The sequence below is a fragment of the Mustela nigripes genome, chromosome 5 (assembly GCF_022355385.1).
Source record: "Mustela nigripes isolate SB6536 chromosome 5, MUSNIG.SB6536, whole genome shotgun sequence".
Taxonomy (NCBI): Eukaryota; Metazoa; Chordata; class Mammalia; order Carnivora; family Mustelidae; genus Mustela; species Mustela nigripes.
The window spans coordinates 96,863,870-96,876,051 of NC_081561.1; the positions used below are offsets into that span (position 1 = coordinate 96,863,870).

A 12,182-nucleotide genomic window follows, 5' to 3' on the forward strand; every position below is an offset into this window, starting at 1 on the left:
TTTGAAAGAGAGAGAGAGCAGGGGGAGGAACAGAGGGAGAGGGACAAGCAGACTCCGTGCTGAGTGTGGAGCCTGACATGGGCCTCAGTCCCAGGACCTGAGATCATGACCTGAACTGAAACCGAGAGTCAGATGCTTAACTGAGTGCACCATCCAGGTGCCCCTTGATAATGTTTTAAATTATTATACACACTTGGAAAAATACACAGATCTTAAGTGTATAGCTTAATGAATGTTCACATATGTATATGTGTAACCTAGATGAAGATCAGATTGTTTCCTGTGTCCTAGCAGGCTAGAGAGCCTGCTCTCTAGCTGGTTCCTTAGGCTCTAAGGATTTGGTCACCTAAATTAGTTTTCTAAATAGGGAGTTTACAGTCCGTCCTCCATTTTGAACATTACCTGTTTCTAATGCTTAAAATTTTTTCTTTTATTCCTTTTAAATATTTTATTTATTCTAGAGAACGGGTTGTAGGGGAACAACAGACTCCATGCTGAATGTGGAGCCCTTTGTAGGGCTCAATCCCATGACCCTGAAATTATGACCTGAACCAAAACATTTAAGAGACTGAGCCATCCAGGTGCCCCTCTGCTGATTTTTTTTTTAAGATTTTATTTATTTGAGAGAGAGTGAATGAGAGAAAGAGTGAGCGTGGGAGTGGGGAGGATCAGAGGAAGAAACAGTCTCCCTGCTGAGTAGGGAGCCTACTATGGGACTCGATCCTGGGACTCCAGGATCATGACCTGAGCCAAAGGCAATTGCTAAACCAGCTGAGCCACCCAGGCACCCCCCCCATTTGATGATTTTTAATAATGAACATAGCAGGCATTTAAGGACAGCTTTTGAGATAATATTTATTAGTTCTAACTCCATATTTTGGAAAAGCATTGAAATGTAAATTTATAAAGAGGAGGGAGTAGAAAAGGCTTTATTTCTCGGTTTGGTCTAAAGTATATCCAATATGATTTTATTTAATTAGTAATTTGTATATACTGTAAACATAAAAATATATATCCTTTGACCCCCCCTCAGTTCTTCTTCTAGGAACTTATCCTATAGATACACTTACAAGATTTTTTTAAAAAATTTTATTTTATTTATTTGACAGATTGCAAGTAGGCAGAGAGGCAGGAAGAGTGGGGGGGTGGTGCGGGGAGTGGAGGAAGCAGGCTCCCTGCTGAGCAGAGATTCTGATGCAGGGCTTGATCCACCTGAGCCAAAGACAGAGGCTTTAGCCCACTGAGCCACCCAGGTGCCCCAAGATTTATTTATTTATTTTTTAAAGATTTTACTTATTTATTTGAGAGAGAGAGAGAGAGAGCCTGCATGCACTAGTTTGGGAAGGGGCAGAGTATCTAAGCAGACTCCTGCTGATTGTGGAGCTGGGTGGGGGTCGATCTCATGACCCGTGAGATCAGGACCTGAGGCGAAACCAAGAGTCAGATACTTAACTGACTGAGCTACCCAAGTGTCCCACTTTATAAGATTTTTATAAAGATTATTATATTATCCTATATGTACAGCTTTTAAGATTATTTCATCCCTTTTGTTACAGAAGATTGGAGCTAAGTTAAATATCTCTCGTTAGGGATTTTTTTGGGGGTGGGTTTTCTTATTATACGTATAAGAATATACGTCTCAGTCTCAGAAAGGAATGAATGGGCTATTTAATTATTGATAAGAAAGGGGCGCCTGGGTGGCTCAGCCGGTAAACGGCTGTCTTCAGTTCTGGTCATAATCCCAGGGTCCTGGGAACCCACCTTGGGTTCTCTGTTTAGCAGAGAGCTTGCTTCTCCCTCTCCTCCTGCCTGCTGCTCCCCTTGTTTGTGCTCACTTGCACTCTGTCAAATAAGTAAATAAAAATCTTAAAAAGAAACCTTAAAAAAAAGTATTGATAAGAAAGGTTCTTCAAGGGGTGCCTGGGTGGTTCAGTGGGTTGGACCTCTGCCTTTGGCTAAGGTCATGATATCAGGGTCCTGGGACCAAGTCCCGCATGGAGTGTGTTGAGGGGTCTCTGCTCAGCAGGGAACCTGCTTTCCCCCCACTCTCTGCCTGCCTCTCTGCCTACTTGTGATCTCTCTCTCTATCAAATAAATAAATAACATCTTTAAAAAAAAAGGTTCTTCAAGATATAATAAATTAAAAAATAGATTCATATTTGCTTGTGTATGCATAGAATAGGTATGTTTGAAAGGAATCACAAGAAACTGACAACATAGATTGCCTTTAGGGAGTGAAATTGGTTGGGGGTGGAAAAGGTTATGGACAGGGGTGGGGTAGAGACTTAACTGTAAAACCTTTTGTAGCTTTTGACTTCGAATTAATTAAAATTAAAAAATTCACACACTGGAGATCTAAATTTACTAAAACATGTTATTTTATTTTTTAAAAGATTTTGTTTCTTTATTTGAGAGAGAGTGTGAATGAGAGAGCAGAAAAAGGAGGAACAGAGGGAGAGGGAGAGGGAGAAGCAGGCTCACCGCTGAACAGGGACCCTGAGGTGGGGCATGATGTGGGGCTGGATCCCAAGACCTGGGATGATGACCTGAGCTGAAGGCAGCCACCCAGGTGCCCCTACTAAAACATTTTATATAAATGTAATTTAATCAGTGAAAACTTTCTTACATAATTCTGTAAATCTAAGTATATAATATGTTGTGTTTTCATTATCTTGTTGGTGACAGTAGTAGAAAAATTGGTATGAAGTTGGAAACTTTATATGCCATGGTATATATACTTTATAGAGTCTTGAAAAGAAATGAATATTTGCTTTGTTTTCTTTTGGCAGCATGCATATGCGCTAGAACTTCTATTTGATCAATTGCATGAAGGAGCTAAAGCTCTCGATGTAGGATCTGGAAGTGGAATCCTTACTGCATGTTTTGCACGTATGGTAAGAACTTTATTTTTCATTCCATTCCAGGAGAAGCATATTATATATTTGGCTGTACATTTTTTTACTAGCAGTTTTGGAGGGTTTTTTTTGTTTTTTTAAATTCTACTAATATAGCAGTTGGAACATGTATCACTTAGGGTTTTTTGTTGTTGCAAATAACAGAAGATATGGTCCAAATTCGGTCCCAAAGGGGAATTTATTTGGTTTATATAATGGAAAAGTCCAAAGTGTATCTGGCTTTTTGTGTGGCTGGATTCAAAAGAAGATCAGACGTTGTTACTGACAGTGGGTTTCTCTTTGGTTCTTAGTTTGGCTTTGCTTTCCTCCAAATGTTGGCTTCAGTCAGGCTCTTCCCTTGTGATCACAAGATGGCAACCAGTAGCTTCCAGACTGCCTTCTTCCAGATTCTCAGCTGGCAGAAAATGATGTAGAGCATCTGATTTCCAAACACTCCTATAGGGTTATTAGAAATGAGAGTAGAGCTTCTTTTATATTAAGAAAAGTACTCTTAGAAAAATGCCTTATTATACTTCGAGTTTTGTCATCAGAGGCTTATCTTGGTTAGTGACTCTCCTGAGTCCGTCTGGAGTTACCTGTGCTCAGATAATCAAATCAATTTGATTATTACGAAAAATCTTGTCCCTGAAGGCTAGATAGGAAGATTCTGGTCTAGTTAGGTTGGGATTTATGGATGATGCATCTTTTAGAATCCATTTAGCTTACTGTACCTATTTAACTGGCAGACCACCAGCATGTAAGCTCCAGGGAGGGTGGGAATTTTACTTGATTTTTTTTTTTTCCCGTTGATGTATCCTAAGCATCCAGAACAGTGCTTGTTACATAAGACGACTCAGGTATTTCTTTTCAGTTGTCTTACTTGTTTTGTAAAAGTTAAGCTCCCTAATGGAATGTCAAGTTTTTAAATTTTTTTGTTTTTTAGGATTTTATTTATTTGAGAGAGAGTGTGCGCTGGAAAAGAACACAAGAGAGATAGCATGAGCAGGGGGAGGGGCAGAGAGAGGGAGAGCCAAGCAGGGAGCCCAACACAAGACTCTGTCCCAGGACCCAGAGATCATGACCTGAGCAGAAGGCAAATGCTTAACCAACTGAGCCACCCAGGCACCCCAGGATTTTCTTTATGCTTAGATACAGTATTAATGACATGTTCTTGATATTTGATGTATTTATGGTTTTAGAGAAAAATTCACCTCTTAAAAATCATTAAATTTCTCAGTTACCTTTTTAAAAGTAGTGTTAATGTCTTTCACATATTTACGATGTGCTAGTGAGTGTTCTAAGTGCTTTTCATGTATTCTTTTATTTAAGTCTCACATCATTTAAGAAGTATGTACCCTTTTCCTCATCATTTTACAGCTGAGGAACCTGATTCATAGAATAACTTGCCAAGGTTGTACAGTTGTAAGTGATGAAGGTTAGATGTGAACCCAGGTTGTCTGACTGCAGAGTCTTTATATTTTGTTAAATTTATCTTACAATTTATATTTATACTTGGGACCTTTTTATATTTTTATGTATTTTATATTTTCCACATATGGCAATAGAATCGGGTATAGAAATCTCTATACAATTTTTTATGTAACATTTTAATGTTTAAACTCACACTTTTAGATGGAATTGAATTAAAAATGATTTTACCAACTACCATTTAATATTAGTTAAATGCAGTTTAAGTTTTTAATGTTAATTTATTATGCACTTATTATTAAGCTTTAATATTTAATATTAATAATAAGCATTTAATATTTGTCAGTTATTAGTTAATCAGTTAAGTCTTATTTCAGGGTGTGGGGTTTAAAAATGAGAACTCAGAGAAAGGATTTTTTTTTTTTTAGTATTGCAAGTTTTTGTACCTCCATCTCCTTAATTACTGAGATGTAATTATCCATTTGAGGGTTATAACTGAAAAAGTTGTATTTGGTAAATGCAGTAAACTGAGTGACAATCTAATTGGTGGCTTGAGCTGTTTGTCTTCATTTCTCATTGCAGAATGTGACTTTAGGTGAGGAGACACTTTAATGACATTTCAGAAAGACAAATTTAGGCCAGTGAGCTATTGAATTATTCCCTCATTTCCAGGTTGGCTCTAGTGGAAAAGTCATAGGAATTGACCACATTAAAGAACTAGTAGATGACTCAATAAATAATGTCAGAAAGGACGATCCAATGCTTTTGTCTTCAGGGAGAGTGCAACTCGTTGGTGAGTATCAGAAAACTTTGAAAATTTCCTCTCTGGAGGATTTTTGTTTTCAGAAGATCCCATGCAAGCTAAATAATACTCAAGCTAGTTTTTGCTTTTTTTATTTTTAAACATTCACTTTTAAGTACTAGGTGAGGAAAACAGTTATAGTAAAATATTATGCTGGCTGTACCTTGACCACGGTAGTGATATGACTGTTAACCATTTCAGAAAATGCTCATGTTTTGAATTCTTTATTCATTGCTTTTGAAGAATAGCAAAGTAGCAAGTGTCCATTATGAAAAATTTAAAGTGCAGAAATATGTAAAGTAAAAATGTAAAGTAAAAAAGAAACCCCTTCTTTTCCATCTTAAGTTTTGTAGACATAAATATACATATGAAAAAATATACATATACACAGTTTCTTTTTAATTGGCTCATACATTCGTAGTTTGCTTTTTTCAGCAGTATACAGTGAACATATTTCCATGTGAGCACACTGTACTATTATGAGAAGTAGCAAGCATTAAAACATGCAGAGAGCATAAATGCGAAGCTTAGCAAAAATACCTGCTTCATCATCACACTGATCTAGAAAGGGGAACAGCATTGTAGCTGGGATGTCCCCTGCTTGCTTTTCTCTCCTCAGAACTCTTTCCCTTCAGGAGAAGTGCTAACCAGCATCATTACTTTTATGTATTTACTACTTAGTTGCACATCCATAAATGATGCTCAATTTAATTTTGAGCATTAGATAAACAGAATCATACAGTATATATTCTATGATGAATGACTTCTTTCATTCACTATGTTTGTAAGATTCACCCATCTTTTTTGTATAATTAATTTTTATTGTTTGCTATATAACATCTTACTATAAGGACATTACCAAAATGTGTTTGTTTTTTCTACTGTAGATGGATATTTTGGGTTGTTTTTAATTTGGGGATATTCAGAGTACTGCTGTGAACATACGAGGACAGAGGTCCAAATGTGTATGTACACTCATCAGACAAGCATTCATTTGGGTAGAGCATTATTGCAGGTTCATAGGGTAACCATACACATTGCAAAACTTTTTAAAAGTGATTGAACCAATTTGCATTCCCATCAGCAATGTATCATTGTTTTTAGTGCTCTTTGTTTTATCAACACTCGGTATTGCTAGATTTTTCTTTTTACCCACTTAGTGAGTGTATAGTAGTAAGTCTTTGTGATTTTAATTTTGTATTTTCCTCCCAACTGGTGAGGTCAAACACTGTTTCATATGCTTGACCATTTGGATATCTTCCTTTGTGAAATATCTTATTCAGATACTGAGTTGTTTATATTTTTCTTTGATATGAAGGACCTCTACAGATTAGCCCTTTATTTATACATATTAAATCTTTTCTTTCACTCTGCAGCATGCCTTTTCACTCATATTGGTGCTTCTTGATTAATAGAAATACTTAATATTTTATTTTTTTAAGATTTTGTTTATTTTTTTATTTGAGAGAGTGCATGCTCAAGAGGGGGGAGGGGCAGAGGGAGAAGCAGATTCCCTGCTGAGCAGTAAGCCCAATGCAGGGCTCCATCTGAGGACCCTGGGATCATGATGCTTAATGGGCTGAGCCACCTAAGCACCCCAATAGAAATTTTAATGTATCAGACTTAATAGCATTTTCTGTGTCATTTTTTAAAAAAAATTAATTTATTTATTTTAGAGCAAGAGAGTGAGTGAGTAGGAGGGACAGGGGGAGAGGAAGACAGAATCTGAAGCACGCTTCTGTTGAGTGCCAAGCCCCAAATAGGGCCCCATCTCATGACCCTAAGATCACGACCTGACCTAACACCAAAAGTCAGATGCTTAACCAACTATGCCTCCTAGGCTCCCCTTCTGTGTCTTCTTTAAGGCTACTCTAAAATCAGGACACCAGGGTGACTCAGTCGGTGAAGCATCTGCCTTCAGCTCAGTTCATGATCCCAGGGTACTGGGATCAGGTCCCACATCGGGCTGCTTCTCCCTCTGCCTGCCACTATCCCTGCTTGTGTTCTCTCTCTCTCTGACAAATAAATGAATAAAAATCATTTAAAAAAAGACTATAGGGGCACCTGGGTGGCTCAGTGGGTTAAGCCGCTGCCTTCGGCTCAGGTCATGATCTCGCGTCCCGGGATCGAGTCCCACATCGGGCTCTCTGCTCGGCAGGGAGCCTGCTTCCTCCTCTCTCTCTCTCTGCCTGCCTCTCTGCCTACTTGTGATCTCTGTCTGTCAAATAAATAAATAAAAATCTTAAAAAAAAAATAAAATAAAAAAAAAATAAAATAAAAATTAAAAAAGACTATAAAATCATGAAGCTATGTCCCTGTCTTATTTTGCAGAGGCATTATTTTAGCTTTTCCCATTTAGATCTTTGATCTCTCTGACATTGATTTTTGTGCATGTAAGAGATAGAGATTCAAGTATATATTTTTTCCACATGAATATCCAGTTGTCCCTGCATCATTTATTAGAAGTTTCTCTTTGCTCTGCTTTAAGCCTCCTGTAATTGTTCACACTGGGTAGTTCTTTCTGAACAGATTTTAAAGCATAATTTTTTTTCTTTCAGTGGGGGATGGAAGAATGGGGTACGCCGAAGAAGCCCCTTATGATGCTATTCATGTAGGAGCTGCAGCGCCAGTTGTGCCGCAGGCAGTGAGTTGGGTCTTTTCCTGTGTTTCTGTGCTTGGGTCAACTACAGCTGTGAAAGACTTAAGAGAAATGACTTCTAGATGATCAAGACATAATTAGACTTTTATGTCATACATTTTAATTACGCTTAGTAGGCAGTTTTTTTCTTATGCAAAGAGTTGTATAAATGACTTGGAAAATTACTAAATTGTAGTTCGTGGCTGTCTTACTTGAAATTGCATTTGATCCATCTAAGAACTAGTATGCCAGTGGAGTTAGGAAAATCCATCTGGAGTTCCAGATACGATAATCACTTGGTGTTTTATGAAGTACCAGAATGTGCAAGATTGCTAAGTGCATGAGTGAAACCAGGAGGTATTTGTCATACATTTTAGCCTCACAAAGCTTATATTCTGGAAGAAATGTGTTGTACATATTACAGGGAAATTAATGCAATGATAGTGTATCATTGCATTAATATATAATATATGCATAGCACATAATATATATTGAAGGGAAAAGAAACCTCGTACTGTCATAAGTTCAAGTGAGGGAGAGAACTTCATGTGAACACTTAAGGGAATAATCTACATACATGGTCTAAGGAGACTACATACAGTGGAATTAGAACTGAATCTGAAAGAATAGTAGGGTTTGCATAGTTACAGCGAGAGGGACGTCTATTCCAGTATTGTATGCTACATAGTCAAGAAAATATTTAAGTACAAAATTGGTTTTTGTTTTGTTTTGTTTTGTTTGTTTGTTTTAAATTTTAGAGAGAAAGTGCGACAAGCAGGGAGGAGGATGCGGGGAAACTCAGGCAGACTCTGAGTTGTGTGCAGAGCCCAACTTGGGGCTTAATCCCAGGACCCTAAGATCGTGACCTGAGTCTAAGTCAAGAGTCGAATATTTAACTGACTAAGCCACCTAGGCACCCCCAATCTTGGTTTTCTATTTCAGGAAGACTGATGACCTTCTGTCAGCCCTTAATAATCCCTGGTTAAGTTCACTGAGTTCTTCAGTTCTATGGTGTCTGGAGTTTTCCACCATTCTGGAGTGGATGACTAGGGGCTAAGAGTGACACTTCTGCCCAGTCTCGGCCACTTCCCAGTCTGGAAGGGTTCTTATTTGTATGTTTAGATCAGTTAATGAGAAGCTGAAAGTTAGAGAACTTGTTCTGGTTATTGACTGAATGATTTTGAGAAAATTACTTATTTTCTCTGGTCCTGTTACCTTTTGCTGTTGTTTGTTTCCTTTTTAAAACTAAACCAGTGGTTTTATTTTATTTTTTATTTTTTAAAAAGATTTTATTTATTTATTTATTTGACAGAGAAGTCTCAAGTAGGCAGAGAGGCAGGCAGAGAGAGAGGGGGACGCAGGCTCATGGCTGAGCAGCGAGTCTGATGCTGGGCTTGATCCCAGGACCCTGAGATCATGATCTGAGCCGAAGGCAGAGGCTTAACCCACTGAGCCACCTAGGCCTCCCATAAACCGGTGGTTTTAACACATTTTAATTGAAGGGTTGATATGCTGCAAAGGGAATGCCTGACTGGCTCAGTAAAGCTTGCAAATCTTGATCTTGGGGTCATGAGTTTGAGCCCCAGGTTGAAGGAGAGTTTACTTAAAATTAAAAACATATATGCTATAGAAAGATGTACAAGTTATAAATGAATAGCTCAGTGAATGTTCACATATGACACATGGTCTGTAGGTTTTTAACTTTTTTTTCCTTTTAATGCAGCTTAGTAGGAACAGTTAATACATGAAATAGAACTGTATTTAAATGAAGGGGCTTGACTGCAGAGCTTATTTTCCCCGTTAAGTCCCTGAGATGATCTCGAAGGGCATTTCTGGCTTTAGCTCGATACGAATTTAAAGATTTATTTATTTATTTTAGAGAGAGAAAGAGTATGCGTGCAGGAGGTGGGGCAAAGGGAGAGGGAGAGAAGCAGACGCCCCACTGACCCCACTGACCTGCTAAACACCGAGCCCAACTCTGGGCTTGATCTCACAACCCTGAGCTCATGACCTGAGCTGAAATCAAGAGTCAGATGCCTAACGGACTGAGCCACCCAGGCATCCCTAACTCAGTATGAATTTAAATGTTTATAATAGCACTTGGAAGTATTGTAGGGGTCTTTAATACCTGATTAAAGAGAGACATGCTAAAAATAAATAAATAAATAGAGACAGGCTGAAGGGAAGACCTCTCAGTTTTAGGATAACATAAAGATGTTTATGCTTCCTTTTATATATCACCTCAAAACAACTAGAAAAGCAGGAAACAGAAACTCCATGTTTCATTATCTTGGAGATTATACCTGCACTCCTGAACCCTGTGGTGTATGCAGATGGAAGTGGGTGGAGCAGTAACTGAATTGGGAGGGTGGAGGAAGTTGGGCCAAAGAGGCTGCAGAGGGGGTTATTGAAGAAGCAATTTGCTCCGCACAACTTGGAAAGAGCTTAGAAATCGGAGGCATGAGGATCTTGGAAGTCAGAGATGAAGTGTGGATCTGATAAGAGGGGCTGCTGCTTGAAATTCTCTATGAGAAAAATTAGTGCTAAACCTTAAACCCTAAGTAAGAAAATTTCCAAGAACCAAAGGCCATGATTCTATAGTTTGAGTATCCAGTATGATGAATTTTTTCTAAAAAGAGAGGGAAAAAAAAACCACCATAATATCACCATAAAACTGTAGAGTGATAAAGAAAAGATTCTACAACAAATCATAGTCTGTTAAGGATTGGTAGTCAGAAAGGCATCAGACTGCAGCAGCATTAGAATCAACAAGTCAGAGGAACAAACCCTCACAATTCTCAGCTGAAAATTATTTCCAGCCTTGAATTCTGTACCCACACATATTGTCAAATACATAAAATATAGTTTTAGATTTGCAAATCTCAGTCTCTCTCTTTTAAAATACTCTATGCAGGGCACCTGGGTGGCTCAGTTGGTTAAGCAACTGCCTTCGGCCCAGGTCATGATCCTGGAGTCTCAGGATCAAGTCCCACATCAGGCCCTCTGCTCATCAGGGAGCCGGCTTCTCCCTCTGCCCCTCGCCCCTTTCATGTTCGCTCTCTCTTCCTCAAATAAATAAAGTCTTAAAAAGAATAAAATAAAATACTCCATGCACTGTTTCAGAATACTTCTAAAGGAATTGTTTTAATGCCAAAAAATGAGGGGGGAATAGGGACGCCTGGGTGGTTCAGTCATTAGGCATTTGCCTTCGACTCAGGTCATGATCCCAGGATCCTGGGATTGAGCCCCACATTGGCCTCCCTGCTCAGGGGCAAGAAGCCGACTTCTCCCTTTCCCACTCCCCCTGCTTGTGTTCCCTCTCTTGCTGTGTCCCTCTCTGTCAAATAAATAAATAAAATCTTTTCTAAAAATGAGGGAGGAGAGAGATGGTAGGGAAAACCAGAAAGAGCAAGCCCTGGCCTCTGGGCAAGTTGAACAGCTGGCTCAGGAGAGAGATGATGAAGAGTCCCCAGCGTCAGAAGGGACCTTTCCTGATGAGAGCTATGCAGTGGGGCTGGGGATTAACCAGCCCAGATTTGGAACTGGAGGAGGAAGGCACTTGAAGCTACCAAAGAACAACAGAACACTAATTAGGGGCCCCGCATCGAGCTTCTCCTCCCTCCTTCACTGCTCCCCCTGCTTGTGTACTCTTTCTCTCTCTCTGTTTCTGTCAAGTAAGTAAATAAATAAACAAATAAAATCTTAGGGGAAAAAAACACTAATTAGATAGGTTTGACTGTGAAGATCTTATTGAGAAGTTGTTGGAGGGTACAAATATTTAGAAAAAGTTACCCAAAAAATTGAGTGAAAAAAGAAAAAGCTGCATTTTTTTTAAAGTTTATTCATTTTTCTTTTAAAGTAATCTCTGCACTCAGTGTGGGGCTCAAACTCACAGCCCCAAGATCAAGAGTTGTGCTCTTCTAATGAGCCAGCTAGGCACCCCAAAAGAGCTTTAGTTTCTAAGTGCAGGATAAACAATTGTTGTCTAAGAAAGGAAACAGACATTGGATACCTCTTGGCTCAGCTGCAAATTATGTTTACAGTCATAATTGAAAGTGGTTTTAAAAAATTATGATATTGGTTGGATTGAGGAAAGGAGAAAGGAGAAATAAGAGCTCAGGCCTCACCTAGCGTATAATTTGAAATAACATAAAGACTACAGAATGGTGACTGTAGGTAACAACACTGTATTGTGTATTTGACAGTTGCTGAGTGAGTAGGTCTTGAAAGTTCTCTTCATCACAAAGAAAAAATTGTAACTATCTGTGGTGATGGTTGTTAATTAAACTTGTGGTAATCATTTTGCGGTATATACATATTATTAAACCATATAACATAACGTTATATGTCAGTTATATTTTAATGAAAAAGATGAAAGGCATGCTTTAGAAATAATCACTACAAAAAAGTAAATACTGAT

The 12,182-nt window shown here is 38.5% G+C and overlaps 1 protein-coding gene across 3 annotated transcripts in view; it reads left to right on the top strand.

The window, feature by feature from the left end:
* PCMT1 (protein-L-isoaspartate (D-aspartate) O-methyltransferase) overlaps nt 1-12,182 on the top strand; it is a 44,907-nt gene that overhangs the window by 23,409 nt on the left and 9,316 nt on the right. For all 3 annotated transcript variants that reach the window (XM_059400939.1, XM_059400937.1, XM_059400938.1), the window contains exons 4-6: nt 2,790-2,894; nt 4,995-5,115; nt 7,683-7,768. In XM_059400939.1, the coding sequence (XP_059256922.1) occupies nt 2,790-2,894; nt 4,995-5,115; nt 7,683-7,768 (312 nt within the window). The remainder of the gene's footprint in view (nt 1-2,789; nt 2,895-4,994; nt 5,116-7,682; nt 7,769-12,182) is intronic.